The sequence below is a fragment of the Toxorhynchites rutilus genome, chromosome 3, assembly GCF_029784135.1.
Source record: "Toxorhynchites rutilus septentrionalis strain SRP chromosome 3, ASM2978413v1, whole genome shotgun sequence".
NCBI lineage: Eukaryota > Metazoa > Arthropoda > Insecta > Diptera > Culicidae > Toxorhynchites > Toxorhynchites rutilus.
This window is the reverse complement of record NC_073746.1, coordinates 207,422,934-207,446,121: the sequence shown is the minus strand read 5'-3', so window position 1 is coordinate 207,446,121 and position 23,188 is coordinate 207,422,934. Positions and strand designations below refer to the sequence as shown.

The following is a 23,188-nucleotide window of genomic DNA, read 5'->3' as shown; positions in this document are numbered from 1 at the left end:
AGTATTAATAAATGACGCTAATTAATGCATACGTTGAGACGGCAAAAGTTCCACAGGGAACGTTAACGCCATTCAAGAAGAAGATGAGGTTAACATTTTCGAACCTCACGTGTTGAAGTGTATCCTTGTTCACATCCACATCTGTTTCCGTCACTAGGGGTTCACACGATTTCAGGACGTCAGGAGCCCTCTTTGGTGGGGTAACGTGTAAAAACTCGTACTGAAATACATTTGATCATTAATGTTGTATAGGTGCTTAACAACCTACTCAATTACATCGGTCGTGAAGGTATCCTCGGGTTTATCTAAATTCTGGAACAAGGCTTGATTTCTTTCGGGGTAAACTTCAACAAGAGTGGTGCGCAGGTTTACTTTTATGGTTCGTCCCTCTACAACTTTCCATAAGGCGTCCGCGTAGTGTTTAACTCCAAACAGTACCGGGAGTGATGTATTGTAAACCATGTTTGCATGTTGCCTCTTTTTGGACTACAAAACACAACTTTTAGTGCAAAGTGTTCTGGACATTATTTTCGCATGACAAAAACATTGATTAAATTACAGAAAAATAATTTCCTCAAATTATATTTCATACCTGTTACCAACAGTGTTTACATTTTTTTTTCATGCCATCATAGGTCTCAAACTATCACGAAAACCTTCCCCGGCCCCAAAAACCCCTACATACCAATTTTTATGTTGATCGGTTCAGTAGTTTCCGAGTCCGTAAGAATCAGACAGACAGACAGAAATTCATTTTTATATTTACAGGGGGAAGGGGGCTAAAGGGTGTGTCACATCAAATTGCATCACGAAAAAAACGCTGTAGAAATTTAATTTTTAGGAATTATATCTTCAGCTTTCGCTTATAATCAGATAAGAGTGTATAGATCACGTTGGCCATGCTTCACTGTAAATTTTTCGTAAATTTGGAAAAATGTCGTCGAACGAAAAAGAGCGTCGTGAATTAATCCTGTGCACTCATTTCGAGAATCCGGAGTTGTCACATCGGGACATCGGTAAGATGCTGGGAATCGTCCAATCCACGGTCAGCAGAGTACTAAAACGATACTTCGAGAACCTAACCATCGACCGGAAGGTGAAGAGCGGCAAAAATGGATGCTCCGTCAGTGAAAAAGATCACAAGCGCGTAGTTAAGCAGTTTAGACGTGATCCGAGAAGTTCGGTCCGGGATGTCGCCAATAAGCTGAATTTGTCAAGTTGATTCGTCCAGCGGACCAAGCAGCGGGAGGGCCTGCGTACATACAAGGTTCAGAAGGCTCCTAACCGCGACGAAAGGCAAAACATGGTGGCGCGAGCCCAGAAGCTGTACACCGAAATGCTGACGAAGCCGCATTGCCTGGTAATGGACGACGAAACCTACGTCAACAACGTCGACAAATTCAGCGTTCCAAAGGAGATTCGCAAGCAGAAACTATCCAAGTTTGCCAAAAAGTACATGTCCGAAAGTGCCCGAGGACTGTCCGAAACCGCCCCACACATGGGGCACATTCGAACAAAAAGGCAATTTTCAAAAATCCGAATAAACCATTCGTAATCGTACCAACGCATACATCTACCACGCTCATATGGCACATTGATGTCCAAATGACAACCAGGATGAATTGAGGATTTTTTTTTAAGTTTACAAAAAATATTAAAAATCATGGAAAAAAAAAGGTCCAAATGTGCCCCCCTCTCCCCTAGATATTGTTCGATAGCATTGTACAATGGTCCAGGATGTGCATTTAAGTGGAAATTTGCATTTTGTGCTCGACATTTATTCTCTAGACAAAAACTGTTTTTGACAAAGTTTTTACATTTCGTTTTACAAAACAGCGCCCATTTTTATGTTATCGAAATAGGGTGACCAAAATTGTCGATGAAGTAAAAAAAAACTTTATTAGCTTTATAGATATAGGTAAACATAGTTCGACAATATAAGTTAATGATGAGTTTTCGCCTATATACATGATTTTTTTACTCAAACACAAAAAATAACATACAAGGTCTTCCAGATTAAACGCTCCCGCAACAAATTTTCATAACTTCTACAAAAGTGAACCGATTTTTATTTAAAAAAACAAAAATAAAACTTATTTTAGGACATTTTCGATGTGACCACCCTCGAGAACGCGTTTTTTTTAAAAGGTGAACAAAATTCATCATGCACAACTCTAACATTACGACTTCGATGCCGTTGAAAATCCGAGTTATTTCATCTTCAAGTTCCTCCAAATTTTGTGGCTTAATTAACATAGTGACGGCCCTTCACGTACCCCCAGAGGAAGTAATCGACGACAAGAAATGTTGAAATTCTTACCCTAGGAGGACAAAGTTTCATTAAGTCTTCGGTTGCTCGATTAATACGATTTCAATAAAAATACACGTTCTTGTGAATTCTACATCTTGACACTAAAAACCATCCAATCAGACTGAACGAGTAGCCGAATATTATCGTCCCGAAGTGGGGAATGCAGTGTTACCATCGACGGAGCGAAAGAAAATATAAGGAGTTATTCGTTTTTTTTGCGAGAGCGTTTAATCTGAAAGACCTTGTAGTTTTGAAAATCACATATTATATAGAATGAAATATGTTCTTTCAAATTCTGTCAACGAACATTTTTTATGTTTGCCCCAGAAAGATTGACAAACAAATGAAAAGAGCATATTTTTTAGGAAGAAATATCAATAACTTTGAGTGAATTTGAGATATTGACAAGTTCTGAAGAAATGTCAATAACTTTGAGTGAATTTGAGATATTGACAAGTTCTGCATCACAAAATATTTGTATTAGTATGTTCTAAAAGTCTTTCGAAGATAGTTTGTATGTAGAATTTGAAGTATAAAAATTAAAGAAATAAACCAGTTTTTTACATGGTGACCCTAACGCAACTTAGAAAAGAGGTGCTAGATCAGTTATATCAAGAGATAGTAAAAAACCTTGTTCTACAAAGATGTCTCAAATAACTGGGGATACAACATTGTCGAACTATGTTTACTTCTATCTATAAAGATAACAAAGTTATATGTTTTATTTCATCGACAATTTTGGTCACCCTATTTTTGATAACATAAAAATGAGCCGTCTATCGTATGTAACAACTCTGTCGAAGACAGTTTTTGTCTAGAGAACAACTGTCGAGCTCTAAATGCTAATTTCCAAATGCATCTCCATTGTGCCATTGTGCATTGGTAGCCAGGAGGATATCCGTTCCCGAAGCAACTGATGTATGTTTGCGCGCATTCTTCACGTGCTCCTTATGCAAAGATGTAGGTCAACTAATAGGCTTGCAACTTCGGAACGGAGCATCGGGTAGATTTGCTGGGAAAACTACAGTAAAGTATACATCCCAGAGAACATTGTAAGCCAAAAATATTTTTGACGTAGAACTACGTCTTTCATTAAGGGTGCCAAATCAGAAAACAGGTCACGTTTTTATGAAATAAAGTTAACGTTAATAACTATTTTTGCCGCGAACGGATTTTGGCGATTTACATACCAAACGAATCGGAAATTCTCTAAGATTTGTTTAATATACTAGACATTAGAATCCCCTGGTTTGTAAATGGTTAAAATTCATGGAAACTTTAGGCGTTTCCATTTTCCCATACATTTGTTCTGTCCATTTGTGTGCTGCCCCGAACAGAGCTGTAAATAACGAGCAACTTATCGACGAACAACGAAGGGGAAATCGTAGGAGTTAAAGTCTCTGTGAACAAAGGAAAAGTAGAAGAATGAAGTGGAATACTTGCCTAGAGTATAAACAATGGATCTCGCTGAGGCAAACTTTCATTCGGCATCGGACTGTTGAGCTCTCAGTTCACTTTGATTTCGCTGCGCTACGATCTAAGATTGGACCCCACCAGTGGTAATCCAACTTGGATATCGTCGTTTAGCTTTTCTGTTCGTTTTTCGCGTTATTCATATCGTGTTTTCCTTTCCGCGTCATAAATTGGACACTTCGCGTAGTGTGTGATGAGCAAGAAGAGGAAAGCTGACGTTATGACGAAGCAGGCGTTAAGGTTGTGCGCTAAAAAATATTTGGGGAATACCAAGCATCTTGAATGTCTTACTAGAATATTATAAGTTATTTGGGTTCGCGTGCCAGTCGCAAAACTGCCTTCAACTAGGATTGCAATTGCGCTAATCTCGATCACAATGAAGCAATGCTTCTCTTTTCGAGGTTATTGTGGTTAACAGAAAGAGTTCGTTTCATTTATTGAATCCACTGGAATAGCGTTCGAGGTAAATTTTCAATGCATTGACATGAAATTAATTGCGACATACGATCAGCTAGTGTATTGTTTTGCGAGGACAAGAATGAATGATCAATCAATTATCGTGAACTGATTCTACAATGAAAAAACCATTTCAGAGATTTTTTTATTAAGCAGTTGTCTCTAATGTTTCACAGCATTATAGAATAATATCCGAAGGTATAAACAAGCGACTTATATACAATAACAGCGTAGTTCTACGTCAAAAATGCGGTCGTATCTTGGGCACAACCTCCTATAATTTTTTAGGTTTTTTTTAACCATAGTGTACTACCCACTTAAGTTTGATTCATATCTCTGAGTGACTCTTGTGTATTTGGCCAGAGCATAGTGTTGTTTTGAATAAAAAATGTCCCTGGATATATTTTATAATCCATGGTTCCAGGTTAGTAGGATCTAGTCTCCACTACCAGCTCCATTGGGTGATTACAAATTGTTAGGAATTTTCCCAAGATTGAAGGTCACAGCAAAAAAAAAATTGGGAAGCTGCAAGATTTGTAAAATTTGACCGTGTTTTTTTTTGTGCACGTGGTATATACAGCCCCTAACGCAATTAGTTTTATTCGTGAATTTGGTATGATAAAACTATTTTAAAAATTAGTATGAAAGACATAGTGTAAATTATATTCAGTTACAGTCCGCGAATAAAAAAAAAGATATTTGTAACATCCTTTGAATGGCTCAGTAATATTGTTTTCATTATTCATGATTCACGAACAGAAAGTACCATCCTCCTCATGTTGTGAATGTTGACGTTGTTGTAAAAACTTTTGAACTAACGAAGATAACCGTATATTTCCATATCTTTCTCTAACATATCGCAACTGTTGATTATCCTATTGTTAAGTCGGCTAACGTATTGATACGTATAGCTTATCGATAATGTTAAACTGTATGAGTGCAATCGCAATTTCAGTTTACCTTTAGACTTCGAACATAACTGAAGTGCGTCGGTTGTCGTTGTCAACTTGCACGCTGTGGAATGTTGCGTAGATTATCAGCTGTTTATGTTTGAAACAGATCTGTATAGTGACGACATCCATTGGAGCACCATTGCAACAAAACACAATTTTCGGTGAAACGCGACGAGTTCGATAGTGTTCAGCGATGAAGATCGGCAACTTAATACTAAGTATATTGGATCCCTTCAAAATAATTCGAAATTATCTGCTAAAACCCTTAGCGGTTACTGGAATAGTATTCGCTGAAGAGTACCGACGAAAAACAAGTGCTGGTGCGAAGTTGACAAAAAATGTAGTCTTGAAATTGATAGTGCTAGTGTTGCTCGGACTATCGGTAGTGTGGGCCTCGATATTCATGTACGCGTACTTCTACTACACATACATGCCAACCGTGTCGCATATCCAAGATGTGCACCTCAGCTATAGGTATGATCGAAAAAATATCGAAGTGAAATATTTCATTCAAGATGTTTCTACACTGGGTGGACACTAGGCGTAAACAGTAAACTATATAAGGGGCACAGAATGCAAGGGATGTAAGTGACATGACCGTTTTCTCTTCATCAACTTTTCATTTAGTTAATAACTCAACTGCAAAAACTTTCCAATTTAAGTTTGCTATAGAATCCGATAGATGAGGTTCTGACTTATTTTCCAGGTTGGTAACTACAGCGGGGAATGTTTTTGCAGCCAAGTTATGACCCAAAGAGATAGTCGATGTAGAGAAATCGATCAAATCACTTACACCCCTTTCATTCTAAGCCCCTCATATGTTAACTAGCTGACCCGGCGAACTTCGTCCCTTCAAACATTCACGTTTTCTTACTAAGCGTAAGTTCATGAGTCCAATCGCAGAACTGTTCATTGATTGATTTTCTAATCTACCCTTTCAAATTACCTTTTACTATAAAATTCCTAGTACTTCTAGCAAAACTCGTCATTATAAAATCAGATTATTTTCAGACACAATTCTCGTTCAAGATCAGACCCCCTCGGAGAGACGGGTGGAGTGTCTATTCGCCATAGAAACGTTTTGTGTCCCCTAAAACCTTCGCATGCCAAATTTGGTATTTTCTTGATTAGTTTTCGAGTCATGCAGAAATTTGTCTTTCATTTGTATGGCAGCACCCCCTTAGAGAGGGGGTGGAGTGTCTAAGCACCGTGAAAATATTTATTGCGCCCTAAAACCTCCATATACCTAATCTGGCTTCGTTTGCTTGATTAATTATCGAGCAATGCAGAAATTTGTATTTCATTGTATTTGTATTTTTGAAATGTTATGAAAATTGACATTATTTTCGCATGACAAAAACATTGATTTAATTACAGGAATATAATGTCCTCAAATTATATTTCATATCTGTTGTCACACTCAACGCGAAACTTCCATTGGAATCCTTTTGTTTAACCAATTTCATGATCAACGCGAATCAAACAATTCATTGAAGTTCCCCTCGATTTTATTTGGACCAGTTAAAACGCAAATGTCGATAACAGGCCTTTTCGCCCAATTAGTGAATGTTTACTGTATATTGGCGGAATTCGCATATTTCACTCTATTGTCTGATTGTCCGTGAGATTTTTAAAATTATGTTATTCTTTGTACATGAGTAAAACAAAATTGTAAAAAAGTAAATCAAGAGCTTTTGGGTGAAAACCCATCAATAACTTTGAGTAGGATTAAGATAGGATTAAGTTCTGCATCACAAAATGTGGGTCTTGATAAACTCTAAAAGTCTTATGAAGTTATGAAGTTAGAGCAAAAAATACCTATCTATAAAGATAAGAAAGTCAGATTTTTTATAGAAATAGATAGAAAAAATCTTTGTTGCGCAAAGTTGTTAAGAATAAATGGGACTACAACATTGTTAAATTATATTTTTCTCTATCTATAAAGATGAAAAAAAATAGATTTTTTATTTCATCGACAATTTTGGTGACATATGAGCGCTCTGTCATATGTAACAACTTTGTAGAAGACAGTTTTTGTCTAGAAAATATCTGTCGAGCTCTAGATGCTAATTTCTACCTCAATCCACCTCCTGGACCATTGTGCAATGCTTCATAAATATGTTAGGCTGTTGTTGTTGACTTTTTTATATGTTCATTGACTTGAACATTTCATTAGAAAAAGTGGGTGCGTTATATCTATGGTATAACCGCAAGGTTGGGGTGCGACTACCGTTGGCTTAGTAATCATTTATTTGTATTGATTAAATTATTGATTGAATGAAAAAAATGGAACCCGATTGAACTCAACATATTTGCTGTGTAAGTAAAGAATTTGAACAAACGCCATGTAATGTAAGGCTCCTTGATTTTGATGATTGTGTTACGGAACACACTTCGGTGGGAACAAAAGTTGCTCCAACTTGCTTGTATTTGTAATGCCAATTTCCTCAAGCACCTTGGTTTAGAAGTCTGTGTTGGGGATACCGTAAATCGGGCCAATCAAAACATGGCAGTTAGGGCGTTTGGATAGCCCTTGACGTTTTACAGTTATTCAATTGCTTATCTCAGTAAAAATAACATTTTATTAATTGTGATAGATGCGTAGAAATATTTCCTATCAATTGATGCTAACATCTTTCCAATCTATTAAGAAATGTTCGAGTTATAAGCATCCGAAATATTAAATTTTTTCCTAATTTTACATTTATTGATATATAAAGTATAAACATTCTTGTATTTCACATCAATTGTATTATTTCAGGGATTGTTCCTCAGAAAAGGAATGCTTGCAATATCCAACAGATACTGTGATACTAACGAAAAATCAACAGCTTCTGATGGTGGGCCAACCATATCGAGTGATACTACACATCGAAATGCCAGAATCGGAGCAAAACGATAAGACAGGTAATATTTTCTTGTAAGAATATTAAATTCAATTTTGAAATGTTAAGTTAAAGAAATTATGTTCAACCATTCAACCATCGAAATTTCAAGGTATGTTCACCGTCTGTGGAACAATGCACGACCATTTGTATGAGTTCTCCATGAAGTCCTGTCGACTCACAATGATACACTACAAATCGGGCCTGCTCAAAATGCTCTCGACGATCTTTTTGACTCCCTTCCTCATTCTGGGATACCGAGAGGAAAAACAAACGGTATCGGTTGAGCTCTTCACCCATTTCGAAGACAGTCAGGCACATCCAGCTACCAGCGTGGATATAAGAATTCTCTCGCGGGACATTCAGTTCTACTCAGCGCAGTTACACATTACAGCAAATTTTTCTGGATTACGGTACCTAATGTTCAATTGGCCAGTTTTATCAGCTTTGATTGGTAATATTCGTAAGCATTCATTGTAGATAATTTATTGATGGTTCCTTTTCCCACAGGAATTATTTCTAACTTGTTTTTCATCGTGATAGTTTGTATTCTTAGCTGGTATCATTGGGACGATACTGAATGGATAGTCGAAATCAAAGGCAAATATCAGCAAATCGTGGGGAGAGCAAAAGCCATAGAAGGACCAAAACAACCGGAAAAACTACTCGGAGACGACAAAAAAATCTATGAAATTGATGAAATTTCGGGTTTCAAAGAAGATATAGACTTAACGAATTAACGCAGAGGATTTTTCTTCGCAGTTTATATATTAGTTTTTGTATTAAATGTTGCTCCCTCAAATATACGCATGCCAGGTGGAAGCAGATCTATACATATATGAGTTTGATATGCACTTCTTCTCGGACATACAATACCTAACACATAGTTATACAGTTATCTGCCGTACGGTTTATTTTTTTCTGACTCATGGTGATAAGGTAAAGCAAAACTGATAAACGAACCGAGCGGAAACAACAGAAAAATATTCAGCAATTCTTTTCCATTAATTACATCGATTAACATCCTTTCTCAGGATCGGAATACATGTTATAGATTGCGATTTCTTCCTTCCTTTCGCTGCCAATTCGCCTGTCTCTTCACTGCCAGGTAACCCGGATTGTTCAGAAACCTATCAACTTGCCTGTTGGCCTGCGGTGCCAAAATTCCTCCGAGCGTTGAGTTCACGGGTGATGAATTCCATGCTCCGACGCCCTCATTTAGACAATTTCTTCATATAAATTAGGTTCATTCTGCACCCCTAAAATCGTGCACCCGGGGGCGGTCCGCCCCCTCCGCACTCTACAGTCGACGCCACTGCGAATTAGTGAAGATCATCGTTGGTTCACTCGGATCAACCATTTGAAGCGTCTTCCAGATCGCAAACGCTTCGGCAGAGAAAGCCGAGCATTCATCCGGTAGACGATACGCTTCACTCTTCTTTTTACTCCAGTAAGCACAATTGGCTTCTCCCTTATCTTTCGATCCATCCGTGTAAATATTCCTTTAGTCTCAGAAAACTTCGAAGTGAACAAGAAACACTTGTGGTGCCACAGACGAGCTTGTTCCGGAAATTGTTGGGCCGGTGGTGAAACGCGTTTCAAAATTTTCGCAAAAGTGCACTTTGAGCGTTCCTTCAAAGAGCACTTCTGTTTCTCCCAGCGACTCTTGCAATTTTCACCTGCTGAGAGCTCGTATGGGGTTCCTCAGCAATATGGACACTTTTGCTTAGTCGCACTGCAGAGTTCGCCCAAAAAGTAACACGGTGACCTTCAATTTGTCCACCATGACATAATCAGGCAGAGCGAAGCCAGTAAAAGTGACACGAAACGAGCCGGACGGAGTAAATTTAATTTTTGACGTGAACTACGTCATTTCTATAGTGGGTGTGTTACAACCCCTCGGTGTTGTGTCGCTCCTCAGATATCTGTGCCTCCAATCAAAGCCGCACGCCAATGCCATACAAATCTGTATATAAGCTGGCGCCCTAAAACATACTTCAAAACCATGGAGCCTGGGGAAATCGACATTGCATAATAGATGCAAGCTGCGGGTACTTTTGTACTCGCTTTTGTTTTTGTAAAGCGGAGTGTGTCTCATCACAGACTTCAAAACCATGGTGCAGACACCCCAGAGGGGGCGATGACCCACTGGAGCGCCAATATCCCAGAATTTCCAATAACAATTTTTTCCCATATTATATTTCATCTTTCAATTGAGTAAAAAAAACATTCGTCATGAGTAGCCGCTTCTGTCCGTACATGAAACTAATAATCAATAACAACATTATGATCCAGAAGTGAACGACGCGCAAGATACGCTCCAGGAATGTAGGGGAAGGGTGGTAAAGCCGGACACATTTAGTGAAAATTGATTTTTGTTCTTGAATGTCACAGAAGGTATATAGCTATTTCACTACGAATCGATAGTCTATGTCTCTGTTAATAATATAAATTGTTTCTGAGATAAAAAAAAATCGCTAAATTGATGTGCCCAGCATGGAAAATATAAGAAAGATTCGAGAAAGACGGACACTTGAAGGGAAATACCGTAACCGTTTCTTCCATCCGCTGGTTCGTCCATGATTTCTGGTTGCTCTTGCGAACGTAGTTAGTGAGCAACTGTCAAAGAAGGAGAGTATATTCAAATTGTTTTCGAAACAACATGGTCGTCTTTCCCTTCGGTGGAGTGACCGTCTTTCCCGACTTGATTAGTATTTTTTAACATCAATATTTCTGGAGTAGAAGCGAGAAACTTTACCGCTGATTCGATAAAAAGAAAGGAAAATGACAGTAAAACACTCAAGTAACGAAAAATACCCCAAAAAATTACTTGTGAAAAATAAGAACCTTATTTTTTGCAGACGCAAATTTATGTTTTTATATTTATTTTTATGTTTTTATTTACGATTTTAATAAACAACCATGTGTAGCATGTGTCAAGTTGAATAGATGGAATTCCGCCTTAACGAGTGAAGATAGTTTTCGGCTGGTGCTTATCTCTGCATTCGAGAAAATAATATTGCAGTTGGAACAGCGTGAATAAGCTATATTTTTCATTTATAACGGGAGACGACTAACATCTATGAGCATAGATAAATTAAAGCGTCAAATTTCGGATGTTGTATCAGAGGTTGAAGTGTTCAAGACGTAGATGAACGACCTATTCCTTGACCTGAGCTCTTCGACGCCTGCAGGCATCTTGAACTTTATTCCCAGATATTCTCTTGAAGCAGTTTATCCTAATATCGAAACGGCGCTACGAATCTCCTGACGCTTCCTGTTACAGTGTCATCTTGCGGACGCCGTTTCAGCTAGCTTGAATTGATTAAAAATTATCTTCGTTCTAAAATGAACTAAAACCGACACAATGACTTGGCAATTATTTCGATCGAGAATGAATCGCAGGCAGACCATGATTTACATGCAATTGACGAATAAGCGAAGCTGGTTATGATTTTTCTAGCCTACTGAATACGAATAAACAGCTCAAAGTGAACATTGTTATAAGTGAGTAGTTTTCTTAAAATAACACTATCTCAAAAACAGTGAAGAAAAGTGATATTTTCAAGGCGCCGTTTTCAGAGTTTGCTGCGGGCGCTGTCTACCCTCACCACGCCGCTGGTCTGGGGAAATCTGCATTGAAAATAGATGCAAGCTGCACTTTTGCACTCAGGAGCGCGGGTACAAATACCGTTCTGAATCATATTTCGGATGCTTAAGGCATATGATGCAGAAAACAGGTCTAAACTTCATGCATAGGTATTATTTGGTTGATATCTTTAATAAATTAGTTCAATATGCTCTTAAGTTTTCTACTTTGGTACCTATTTGATTGAAAACATAAAAAAATCATCGAACAAAATGCATTTCAAATGAAGGGAATAAAAAACAAACTTCGGACACTAAATCAAATTTCGGACAGATTGAATTCAAATTTCGGACACTTTATTGTGTAATTTTTTGAACGAAAATTACATTACACTTGGTTATATTTTATATTCCACTGGGAAACACTTACCAAGCAATCACAGTAAACTGTTAACGGTGATGAGAACTGGTGAAACAAGGGAGAAATTTAAATATTGATTAACTGGTAAATTTTACGTGCTCACGCTAAGCAAACGTCAAACACAAACGATAGTGAGTAGTGTTGATAGATTTTTGTATGATATTTTGATATGAAATGATAGTGAAACCAAGGGATTACTCTAAAGAAGCAATTGTGATACTAATTTTATAGTTATATCATCAGTGCATTGAGTATTTCAAGATATTAGAACAAAGTGTTATTCAAGATAGCATAGGAAGATAAAGCCCCCGGGTGCATGATTTAAGGGGTGCAGAATGAATCGAATTTATATGAAGAAATTAGATAAATATGATTGATTCCTTTTCTGGCGGGGGAGTGTGGGTGCAAATCGACTCTTCCGCCCGGGTGCGAAATCTTCCCTCGTTCACTCTTCACTCGTTTGTATAACCCCTTCATAGTTTTTCTTCTTCATGGGAGAAGTCCGAGTTGGCAACAGTTCAAGACTTTGACTTCCATCTAGGGGAGCTTCTTGAACTCGCCAACTCCTTTACTCTGTATAGTTTCGCACGTCAAACCCATTTCAATTATCAACCAACCACTAAATCTAAATCTCTCACTCTTTCTTCCTTTCTTTCTCTCTCTCTCTCTCTCTCTCTCTCTCTCGCTCCGTCTCTCGATACCTTGAGAAAAGCCATTACACTTGTTTTCCTTATTTACACCTTCCTCTCTTCTTTGTTTTATTTAATTCCTCACTTTAATTCTTTCTTATTTTTAAGCTATCATTTTCTTATAATTATTTTGATTAGGGTACACCGGAGCAAGTTGAAATTCGGAGTAAGTTAAAACAGCCATAAATTTTACTAAAAATGATGGATTGATGTGATATATTTTTTCAGTAAACATCACCTTTCAACCCACCTTATGAGAGCCATTACCAAAATATTGGAATGCCTCAACGCAATCCGTGCCTCTGGTAACTTTTTCTCGTTCGTGAAATCTAAACAAAAATTTTTGCGTGCTGACTCAATCAGTCCGAAAACAATGGTTTTTTGCTCAAATATTGGGAGAACTGCACGTCGAGTAATATATCAGATTATCAGATTATTTTCATACACAATTCGCGTTCAAGATTTTTCAACCACTTGCAAATAACATGTTTCTCCTTTACATGAAATTAATGTTTGAGGGGAAGGGAGAGGGGAAGAGTGTCTATTCACCATAAAAACGTTTCGTGCTCCCTAAAATCTTCACATGCTAAATTTGGCTCCATTTGCTTAATTAGTTTTCGAGTTATGCAGAAATTTGTTTTTCATTTGTATGGCAGTCTACCCTAAGAGAGGGGAAGGAGTATCTGATCACCGTAAAAACATTTATTGTACCCTAGAACCTTCACATGCTAAATTCGGTTTCGTTTGCTTGATTAATCTCGAGTAATGCAGAAATTTGTGTTTCATTTATGATATGTTTTTTTCTTTTTTCGATATTGAATGTTGATCATTTCGAATTATTTTTAAAATTATTAAAATAAACTACCTACTTAACCTAACCTTAACCTAAATCTATGAAATTACTAAACTCCGAACAATCATATGCTCAGAATAGGAGCACCTCTCTCCAAATTTCTGAATATATTTGTGGAACTTCACTTTCAGAATATCCAGGCAGGCCCTTTCGTGAGATCTAAAAATAAGATGGCTCTCTAGAGTGAGTGACTTCTCTGCACCATTCGATAAGTGAGTCACCGAACCGAATTCTTACGTTATCAGCCGGAATAAGTCTAGGAGATCGCGAATGCGGGAATAGAAAAGCCTGAGTCTTCGCCGCATCGATAACAATTTTCCAACTGATATAATACTCTGATAGAGCATCCAGTGCACCTTGCAATTTGCGGGTCAGACCACCGATGACGCGACCTCGAAACAAAATCGCAGTGTCATCGGAAAATTGGGACAATATCCCATCACCGGGAAACGATGGGATGTCCGCAGTATATATGTTGGTTGTATCAGGCTATTCTCACACATCTCACGTGTACCAAAACCCCTATTTCATATGTAATTCCTTCAATTTAATGTTTCATAAATCAGTTGTAGATAGTGAAACCGCACATTAAACTCATGATAGTTCGCGTTTCAACTTACACCCCCTTGCGGGACAAGTTGAAACAATGAATATGAAAACAAAACATCTTAAAAATTTATATTTTTTGAAACATCCAGTGTGAATCTCTATTTTTTATCGAAAGTTATGTATATGCTGCAAATAGATTTCAATTTATTGATTCAGTTATTTTTAAAGAAAACTTTCAAGTTCAACTTCAAAAAAACCGTTGTAACTTGCCCCTGTGTACTTTATACATATATATATTTCGGTGCGTTGTTTGGGATGTAAAATAACAGTATTACGATAGTCGTCTTGTGGGATAGCGGGGTTGCTCCCAGGATCTGCAAACCGCACCATAAAAAAACAAGCAACGCACGATACAAATTCAAACCGGACTACTCGGCATATACCCAAGCGTCGAAAATGGACTAATGGTTGGAAACTCGGACATGGAATCGTCGATTTATCAATTTCATTGGATGTACTCGTGTGCTTTCCGAGCAATTGAAGAACTGTTAGATTGACATGTACCTACGTTACGTGATGGTCATATCCATCTACCAGAACTGAGGAATCACAAATGAGCTTGGCACAGCTTTCATTGTGATCGGCGATACGCAGAAGTGGGTTATTATCGGTTTCGCCACCACTAAGAATATATGACCGTACGTAGTATCTTCTCCCATCACAACTTCCCCCATACGATACGATGGTAAGCACTTCTCAGACTTAGCTGACGTCAGAACCTATCGAGATGCTAACATCGATTTGGGCCACAACTTAGAGATGGTGAAGATGCGTCCGAAATTCTCCGTTGTAAACAACATTCGGTATCGATATCAGCGACGGTAAAATCTCACGTGATTGAAGAAAGCAGATGACTCCGAAAACATCGGAAATTCACTCAAAACTACGCTGCCGCTAGAAGACAAACCTCACTATGCCCCTCTTAAGGACTGTGTACCAGCAGTACCAGCAGGTGTTACACGAGTTGAACGCTGCACGGGAGCTAATGCGGCATCAAGCCACCCGTCATAACGTGGAGCGATATAAACTAATAGCAAACTCAGCTCTTCCTGGAGAAAATGAGACCCCAGGAAGGGATGGAGTGAGAAGAACCAAAACAGCTACACGGATCTAATGACACGCGAAATTTCTACTGGAAACCCAGTGTATCCCGTCTACGGGTTAAGTTGAGAAAACCATCAAACAGTCAAAGAACGATAAATTGACTGAAAAGGAAAGGAGCGGAACTTATTTACAATAAATGGGCCCAGAAAAGTTGGCTAATTGTCTACATCGACTGGTTGCCAGAATTTGAGAAACAGAAGAGCTACCGGAGGAGTAGAAAGAAATAGGAGTTATTTCTTCTATCTTCAAGGAAAGCGGAAAATTAGACTGTGAAAACTTTCGTGTAATCGCCGTCTTGAATGCCACCTACAAAGTGCTTTCCACAATTATCTTCAAATCTTGTTCCTCTAGAATAGAAATATAGGATACAGTGCTCTTCCCTGCTAATAAAAATTGCACTAGAGCAAGGATTCTCAAACTACTTTGGGCAAGAGACCCCTTTTCCAGAATGAAGTGATACCATCGACCCCTACAGTCAAATTTCTTAAGGGAAATTTTCTTTGTCATATTCATACAAAATACTTACCAATTCAAAAACATTGCGGTTAGTTGAGTGAGTAAACTTGACATCATTTTCTCGTCAATAAATAGACATAATGTTTATAGTTTATGGAATTAAGTATGCATTAAAATTGTCTATTTGCGGATGGCGATGGAAAAATACTACGAAAGATATTTGAATGTAACGAATTGTCCTCAAATTCTACGTTTATTATTCTACAGAAATGCCCCAACACCCTGCCGGGCAGGCTTGCGAGGGTTCGGCGGACTCTCAGCCATGGTCGATGAAAATATGGATGTCGGAATATTATTCAACTCTTTCGTGGCCTTGGCGCTCAATTGTTTCTCCGTTTTGTTCACAATATTGTTGGAGTAGACCCTTGGTTTGAGATTCGCCCAGAAACTTTCTACCGGTGGATGCAGGTAGACTATCCATATTAGCCAGGATTTTTGCTGGTTACTCCAATCACCCGGTCCAAGGAGCGAAATGATGAGACCGCTTTGTCTTCGGTGTTCTTCTTCAGCACAGTCGGGCGGCCGGAACCTGGTATCCGTTCAACACTTTCGCCTTTCTTCAGGAGGGAGAAGATGTTGTAAATGCATTACAAGGAAGAGGATATTATGAATTGCTACGATTGGCGATGCATAGGTGGATTCATCACCAGGTTGCAGAGAAATATCGTTAAAATCAGTCCATTTCTTCAAGGCATCCTTACTTGAGCAACGACTGATGGTACGATATATTTTGCTAGAAGACATATATTTTGCCGCTAGAAGACAAACCTCACTATGCCCCTCTTAAGGACTGTGTACCAGCAGTACCAGCAGGTGTTACACGAGTTGAACGCTGCACGGGAGCTAATGCGGCATCAAGCCACCCGTCATAACGTGGAGCGATATAAACTAATAGCAAACTCAGCTCTTCCTGGAGAAAATGAGACCCCAGGAAGGGATGGAGTGAGAAGAACCAAAACAGCTACACGGATCTAATGACACGCGAAATTTCTACTGGAAACCCAGTGTATCCCGTCTACGGGTTAAGTTGAGAAAACCATCAAACAGTCAAAGAACGATAAATTGACTGAAAAGGAAAGGAGCGGAACTTATTTACAATAAATGGGCCCAGAAAAGTTGGCTAATTGTCTACATCGACTGGTTGCCAGAATTTGAGAAACAGAAGAGCTACCGGAGGAGTAGAAAGAAATAGGAGTTATTTCTTCTATCTTCAAGGAAAGCGGAAAATTAGACTGTGAAAACTTTCGTGTAATCGCCGTCTTGAATGCCACCTACAAAGTGCTTTCCACAATTATCTTCAAATCTTGTTCCTCTAGAATAGAAATATAGGATACAGTGCTCTTCCCTGCTAATAAAAATTGCACTAGAGCAAGGATTCTCAAACTACTTTGGGCAAGAGACCCCTTTTCCAGAATGAAGTGATACCATCGACCCCTACAGTCAAATTTCTTAAGGGAAATTTTCTTTGTCATATTCATACAAAATACTTACCAATTCAAAAACATTGCGGTTAGTTGAGTGAGTAAACTTGACATCATTTTCTCGTCAATAAATAGACATAATGTTTATAGTTTATGGAATTAAGTATGCATTAAAATTGTCTATTTGCGGATGGCGATGGAAAAATACTACGAAAGATATTTGAATGTAACGAATTGTCCTCAAATTCTACGTTTATTATTCTACAGAAATGCCCCAACACCCTGCCGGGCAGGCTTGCGAGGGTTCGGCGGACTCTCAGCCATGGTCGATGAAAATATGGATGTCGGAATATTATTCAACTCTTTCGTGGCCTTGGCGCTCAATTGTTTCTCCGTTTTGTTCACAATATTGTTGGAGTAGACCCTTGGTTTGAGATTCGCCCAGAAACTTTCTACCGGTGGATGCAGGTAGACTATCCATATTAGCCAGGATTTTTGCTGGTTACTCCAATCACCCGGTCCAAGGAGCGAAATGATGAGACCGCTTTGTCTTCGGTGTTCTTCTTCAGCACAGTCGGGCGGCCGGAACCTGGTATCCGTTCAACACTTTCGCCTTTCTTCAGGAGGGAGAAGATGTTGTAAATGCATTACAAGGAAGAGGATATTATGAATTGCTACGATTGGCGATGCATAGGTGGATTCATCACCAGGTTGCAGAGAAATATCGTTAAAATCAGTCCATTTCTTCAAGGCATCCTTACTTGAGCAACGACTGATGGTACGATATATTTTTTTTCCAAAATATGTATTTTAATCAAGGCTCACATGGCGGTAGCCTGACGGGGCCGGAAGTTCAATATTTTGACAGTTTTTCTTATTATCTATGTTAGTAATATGTAACCGATTACTCGCGGTCGGCTCGAGGTTAGTATTAGAAGTTTTCTCGTAATTGAAATGGTTCTGTCTCCAATACTCTGTACGTGTGCCCGACACGGGATACTTCCTGTTGGGATGATGAAGCTGACCATTAATCAGCAACGTCCCCTTGGCTTTACCCCATATTTGGCGTGGTGCGTCTTCTCGACTCGAGGAATCCAGGCGCAGTCATCAGCTCGTGTAGAGTTGTCATGAGCGGTACAACCTTTGGCTCTTGTTGAATGATCAGTGGATTGCACAACCTTCGACCCATGTGTCTGTAAAAAGTGTGTGTATGTATTGCCGCGACTAAGTAAAAGTTTATAGATCGGATAGGAGGAATATGAAACAGGGACACAACGAAGGAAACATCATTAAACGTTGACATCGGCGTTTCTGAGGAACAGGTATTGATGAAGCAGAAGATCAGGATCACGGCTACCTAAGATATCCCGGACGTGGATATCCGATTATCTGCCTTATGCTCTCAGTGCTCTAGAGAACTGAGAGCGAGCAGCATGGAACCGGATACACGATCAACCATTATGCTCGATGTCGTTGTAGCCATCGCCACAATCACAAAGATTGTTTGCTGCGAGCCCAATGCGATAGAGATGCGCGTTTAGGTTGTAGTGATTGGACATAAGCCGAGATATCACGCGAATGAAATCACGACCTACATTTAATCCCTTGAACCATGCACTCGTCGAGACCTTAGGGATAATCGTGTGTAACCAACGACCGAACTCATCTTCACTCCACATGCGCTGCCAACTAACGAGTGTGTGCTGACGAGGAATGTGAAAAAATTCGTTATAAGCAATTTGCCTTTCAAAAGGTGTGCCTTTCGAAGCGCCCACCTTAGCTAGCGAGTCCGCTTTCTCATCCCCCGGAATCGAGCAATGAGAGGGAACCCATGCTAAGGTTATCTTGAATAATTTTTCGACCATGCACTCAATAGTTGTCTTATTCTTGTTAGGAAATAGGATGAGCGTTTATCAACTTTCATTGATCGGATTGTCTCTATTGAGCTGAGACTGTCTGACAAAATAAATAATGGCAGTGTTTCAATGATCTCTAGAGCATAGTATATCGCACCCATTTCAGCGGAACACGGAACAAGGATTTTTGAGTTTGAAAGAGGCACTGGAATTTTCTTGAAGATGCCGAAGCCAGTGGACCTGTTTATGAATGAACCGTCAGTAAAGAACATTTTATCAGATCTAACTTTCCCATATTTTTCGGAAAATATCGACGGAATAGCATTGGATCGTAGATACGATATATTTATTCAGCTATGTTGTATTGAAATTGCCATGCGTCTATTAACAATTTTATAGTATTAGCGGAAGTTACTAATGTAAACAAATGTTTCGGTATTAACACTCCTATACTCGCGCATTGGTCTGTCAGACCGAGAAATCAATAATTCGTTCATTTCTCAGAGAATATCAACACTACGACTTGGCGATTCTCTCTAGCTTCGTTATTCGTCGTTCGTCATCGTTTAGCGTATCGCATGTGTTGGTACAAAGGAGACGTCTTTCACTTTTTTAACAATTTCGGTCTGACACACCGACGCGAGTATAGGAGTAACTTTTTTGGACAAGTGCCTTTTTCATATTCTAGAATATTGATGAATGAAATGTATAAATTATTGTTAGTGGCGTGGAATATTTTTGAATATACGGCATAAGATCATTACCGAACTATTATTATTTGATTTCAGTCACTTTTGTAACTGGATTGAACGGATCCATATATTAACTATTCGTCGATATATTCGTCGTTAGATTCATACATTCAAAACCAGAATATAAATGTTTGACTTTCGTATATTCGCTGAATATAATGATCATACATACCCAAACACTTGTGGAAGAATTGTAAACAGTAAACTAAAGGGTGTGTCACATCAAATTGCATCACGGAAAAAACGCTGTAGAAATTCGCCCAGTAGACCGATCCTTTTGAAAATTTTAGACAGTAAAATAAAAACTATTAAACAACTTTTGGCATTTTCTTTTTATTCATACTTCGAGCCCAAGCCCATATGCTCGCATCTTCCTCTTTACCCCGTCCATTAGGTTCTGTACAACGTCAGGTTGTAGTTTTTTTTGAACAGAAATCCATTTTCTCTTGAAGTCCGCAGGTCCGGAGGACCTGCTTCATAATCGCCCAATATTTCTCTATTGGGCGAAGCTCCGGCGCGTTGGGCGGGTTCATTTCTTTTGGCACGAAGGTGACTCCGTTGGCTTCGTACCACTCCAACACGTCCTTTGAATAGAGGCACGAAGCGAGATCCGGCCAGAAGATGGTCGGGCCTTCGTGCTGCTTCAATAGTGGTAGTTAGCGCTTCTGTAGGCACTCCTTAAGGTAAACCTGCCCGTTTACCGTGCCGGTCATCACGAAGGAGGCGCTCCGCTTTCCGCAAGAGCAGATCGCTTGCCACACCATGTACTTTTTGGCAAACTTGGATAGTTTCTGCTTGCGAATCTCCTCCGGAACGCTGAATTTGTCCTCTGCGGAGAAGAACAACAGGCCCGGCAGCTGACGAAAGTCCGCTTTGACGTAGGTTTCGTCGTCCATTACCAGGCAATGCGGCTTCGTCAGCATTTCGGTGTACAGCTTCCGGGCTCGCGTCTTCCCCACCATGTTTTGCCTTTCGTCGCGGTGAGGAGCCTTCTGAACCTTGTATGTACGCAGGCCCTCCCGCTGCTTGGTCCGCTGGACGAATGAACTTGACAAATTCAGCTTATTGGCGACATCCCGGACCGAACTTCTCGGATCACGTCTATACTGCTTAACTACGCGCTTGTGATCTTTTTCACTGACGGAGCATCCATTTTTGCCGTTCTTCACCTTCCGGTCGATGGTTAGGTTCTCGAAGTATCGTTTTAGTACTCTGCTGACCGTGGATTGGACGATTCCCAGCATCTTACCGATGTCCCGATGTGACAACTCCGGATTCTCGAAATGAGTGCACAGGAATAATTCACGACGCTCTTTTTCGTTCGACGACATTTTTCCAAATTTACGAAAAATTGACAGTGAAGCATGGCCAACGTGATCTATACACTCTTATCTGATTATAAGCGAAAGCTGAAGATATAATTCCTAAAAATTAAATTTCTTCAGCGTTTTTTCCGTGATGCAATTTGATGTGACACACCCTTTATAAACTAATCAGTAGCTTATGGAAATTTTTAACAATTACAGTTTCGGGGATATAATTTTATAATAATCGACAAGAAAACAAGAAAAAGAGAAGGAAGCTCCTAGGAATCCTTTTATATCATCTTTTTATGTCCCATCTAAAAAAGGCATTAATTATTAGTTTACCAAGAAAACAGAGACAAAGAATATTAGAAATATGCAAACTTTATATTCCAGAATCTTTATCGTCTGGTAATTATCTAGAAGGTCGTTATACATTCTTCTATTCGATAAAAGACCCGAAAAACACACAACTGCATGAAATGTAAAAAATAAGTTTGTTTCGAGCATGCAGTTATGCTATGTTCTGATTCCTACTCCAATGAAACCACAATCGACTAATACGTTTTTATGTTATTTTATAGCTGTTTATACTTCCATGAATCATATTCAGTTGCATACTTTTCCTTAATAACAGTGAAAAATTCGAATTTCGTTATTTGTGTTGGAGTATCAAAAAATACTCAACTTTAAAGGAGACTGAATTATATGACTATTAGAACATAATAAAGACGAAGAAAACATGTTTTTTTGAGTTTTTTCATTCAATCATGCCCGCTTCTTCAAATAAATGCCAATATAGCCTGAAAAATACACAATGGCAACATTACAGAGAAGTTCAATTTTTGGTCTGTAACATCGTGCGCGAGTATACGTGTTATGATTTTGCACGCGAGTACAGGAGGGTTAAAGTTATTACAAGATGACATTGAAATCTTTTGTGTAATCATTTACAATATGCACTGCAAAAAGTTACTGTCACTAATATTGCAATCGGCAGTGTTTGTGGAAAAAAAACTAATTACACTTCCTGTGGATATTACTGCAGAAAATGTTATATCCAGTAGGACCGTAAATAGTACATCCTGTGGTCCGGGAGAAAGTGAGAGAGAGATTCGAAATGTACACAAGCTTACAAAATATAATCAATGTGAAACCCGAACAGATCAGCCGACAGTAATACGGAAGTGTGCCAACCGTTTAAAAATAGAACTTTTCTTCTACTCTGTCATTGCTGCCGCCCAGACGGAGCTTGGTGTCAGTGGCGTGGTGTTGATTTTGAACTAAGAACAATTTTTGATTGTCTGTGCGATTTTTCTTACATGCCTCTATTCACCAGTGAATCCGTGTTCGAAATTTTTCAAGCCTCTCTGGTAGTTTTTTCGTGCTTGTATGCGAATTTATAATGTAGAAATAGACGATATGAATATGACGATGATGACGAACGTCTTACAAAGATTATATCACTTGTCCACTGAACACGTGTTTCAATTTTATTATTTTTACTTTATTTTATACGTGTGATGGTTTGCTCGTAGTTTTATTGATTATTTTTGTTTTATCTTCTATTCTGTTCAATTTAACGACGGGAAATTTATTACATATACGAACACGTTATATTAATGTTCTCAATCGTGATTTTAGAATATGTGCCTATTATGAGGCTCGAATATAAATAACACATTCGCGCACACTCCAAAATAACATTGCGATAAATGTGAGATGCTCCGCATTTCCTTGAAAAATAAATGTTCTCTTACACTGTATTTGTGTTCACTTAGAGAAAATACTGTCACATTTGAAACGTAATGGAATATGTTATCACGCAGTCTATGATTAGTTAGGAGCAGGAGGTCAAATTCAAAATCAACAAGACTTTTCAGATTCTGCTCGAGGCTGAACTATCCGAGACGACGCGACTAATTTGTGTGTCAGGAAAGGGCTGGAGAATTTTCCCCTTTTCAGTTGCGTCTTGGCTAATCATGGTGTCTAGAAAG

The 23,188-nt window shown here is 38.8% G+C and overlaps 1 protein-coding gene across 1 annotated transcript; it reads left to right on the top strand.

Annotated features, from left to right (window-relative positions):
* Positions 1-5,184: 5,184 nt before the first annotated feature.
* Positions 5,185-8,932, top strand: LOC129776512 (seipin). The gene is made up of 4 exons (XM_055782198.1): positions 5,185-5,667; positions 7,955-8,100; positions 8,191-8,532; positions 8,589-8,932. Exons 1-4 carry the CDS (start codon positions 5,387-5,389, stop codon positions 8,816-8,818), a joined length of 999 nt encoding a protein of 332 aa, XP_055638173.1. The 5' UTR covers positions 5,185-5,386; the 3' UTR covers positions 8,819-8,932.
* The last annotated feature ends 14,256 nt before the right edge of the window (positions 8,933-23,188 follow it).

Coding starts and splice junctions, on each gene's coding strand:
- LOC129776512 (XM_055782198.1), top strand. CDS start 5,387: ATGAAGATCGGCAACTTAATACTAAGTATATTGGATCCCTTCAAAATA. Junction 5,668..7,954: donor GATGTGCACCTCAGCTATAG/GTATGATCGAAA, acceptor GTATTATTTCAG/GGATTGTTCCTCAGAAAAGG. Junction 8,533..8,588: donor AGTTTTATCAGCTTTGATTG/GTAATATTCGTA, acceptor CTTTTCCCACAG/GAATTATTTCTAACTTGTTT.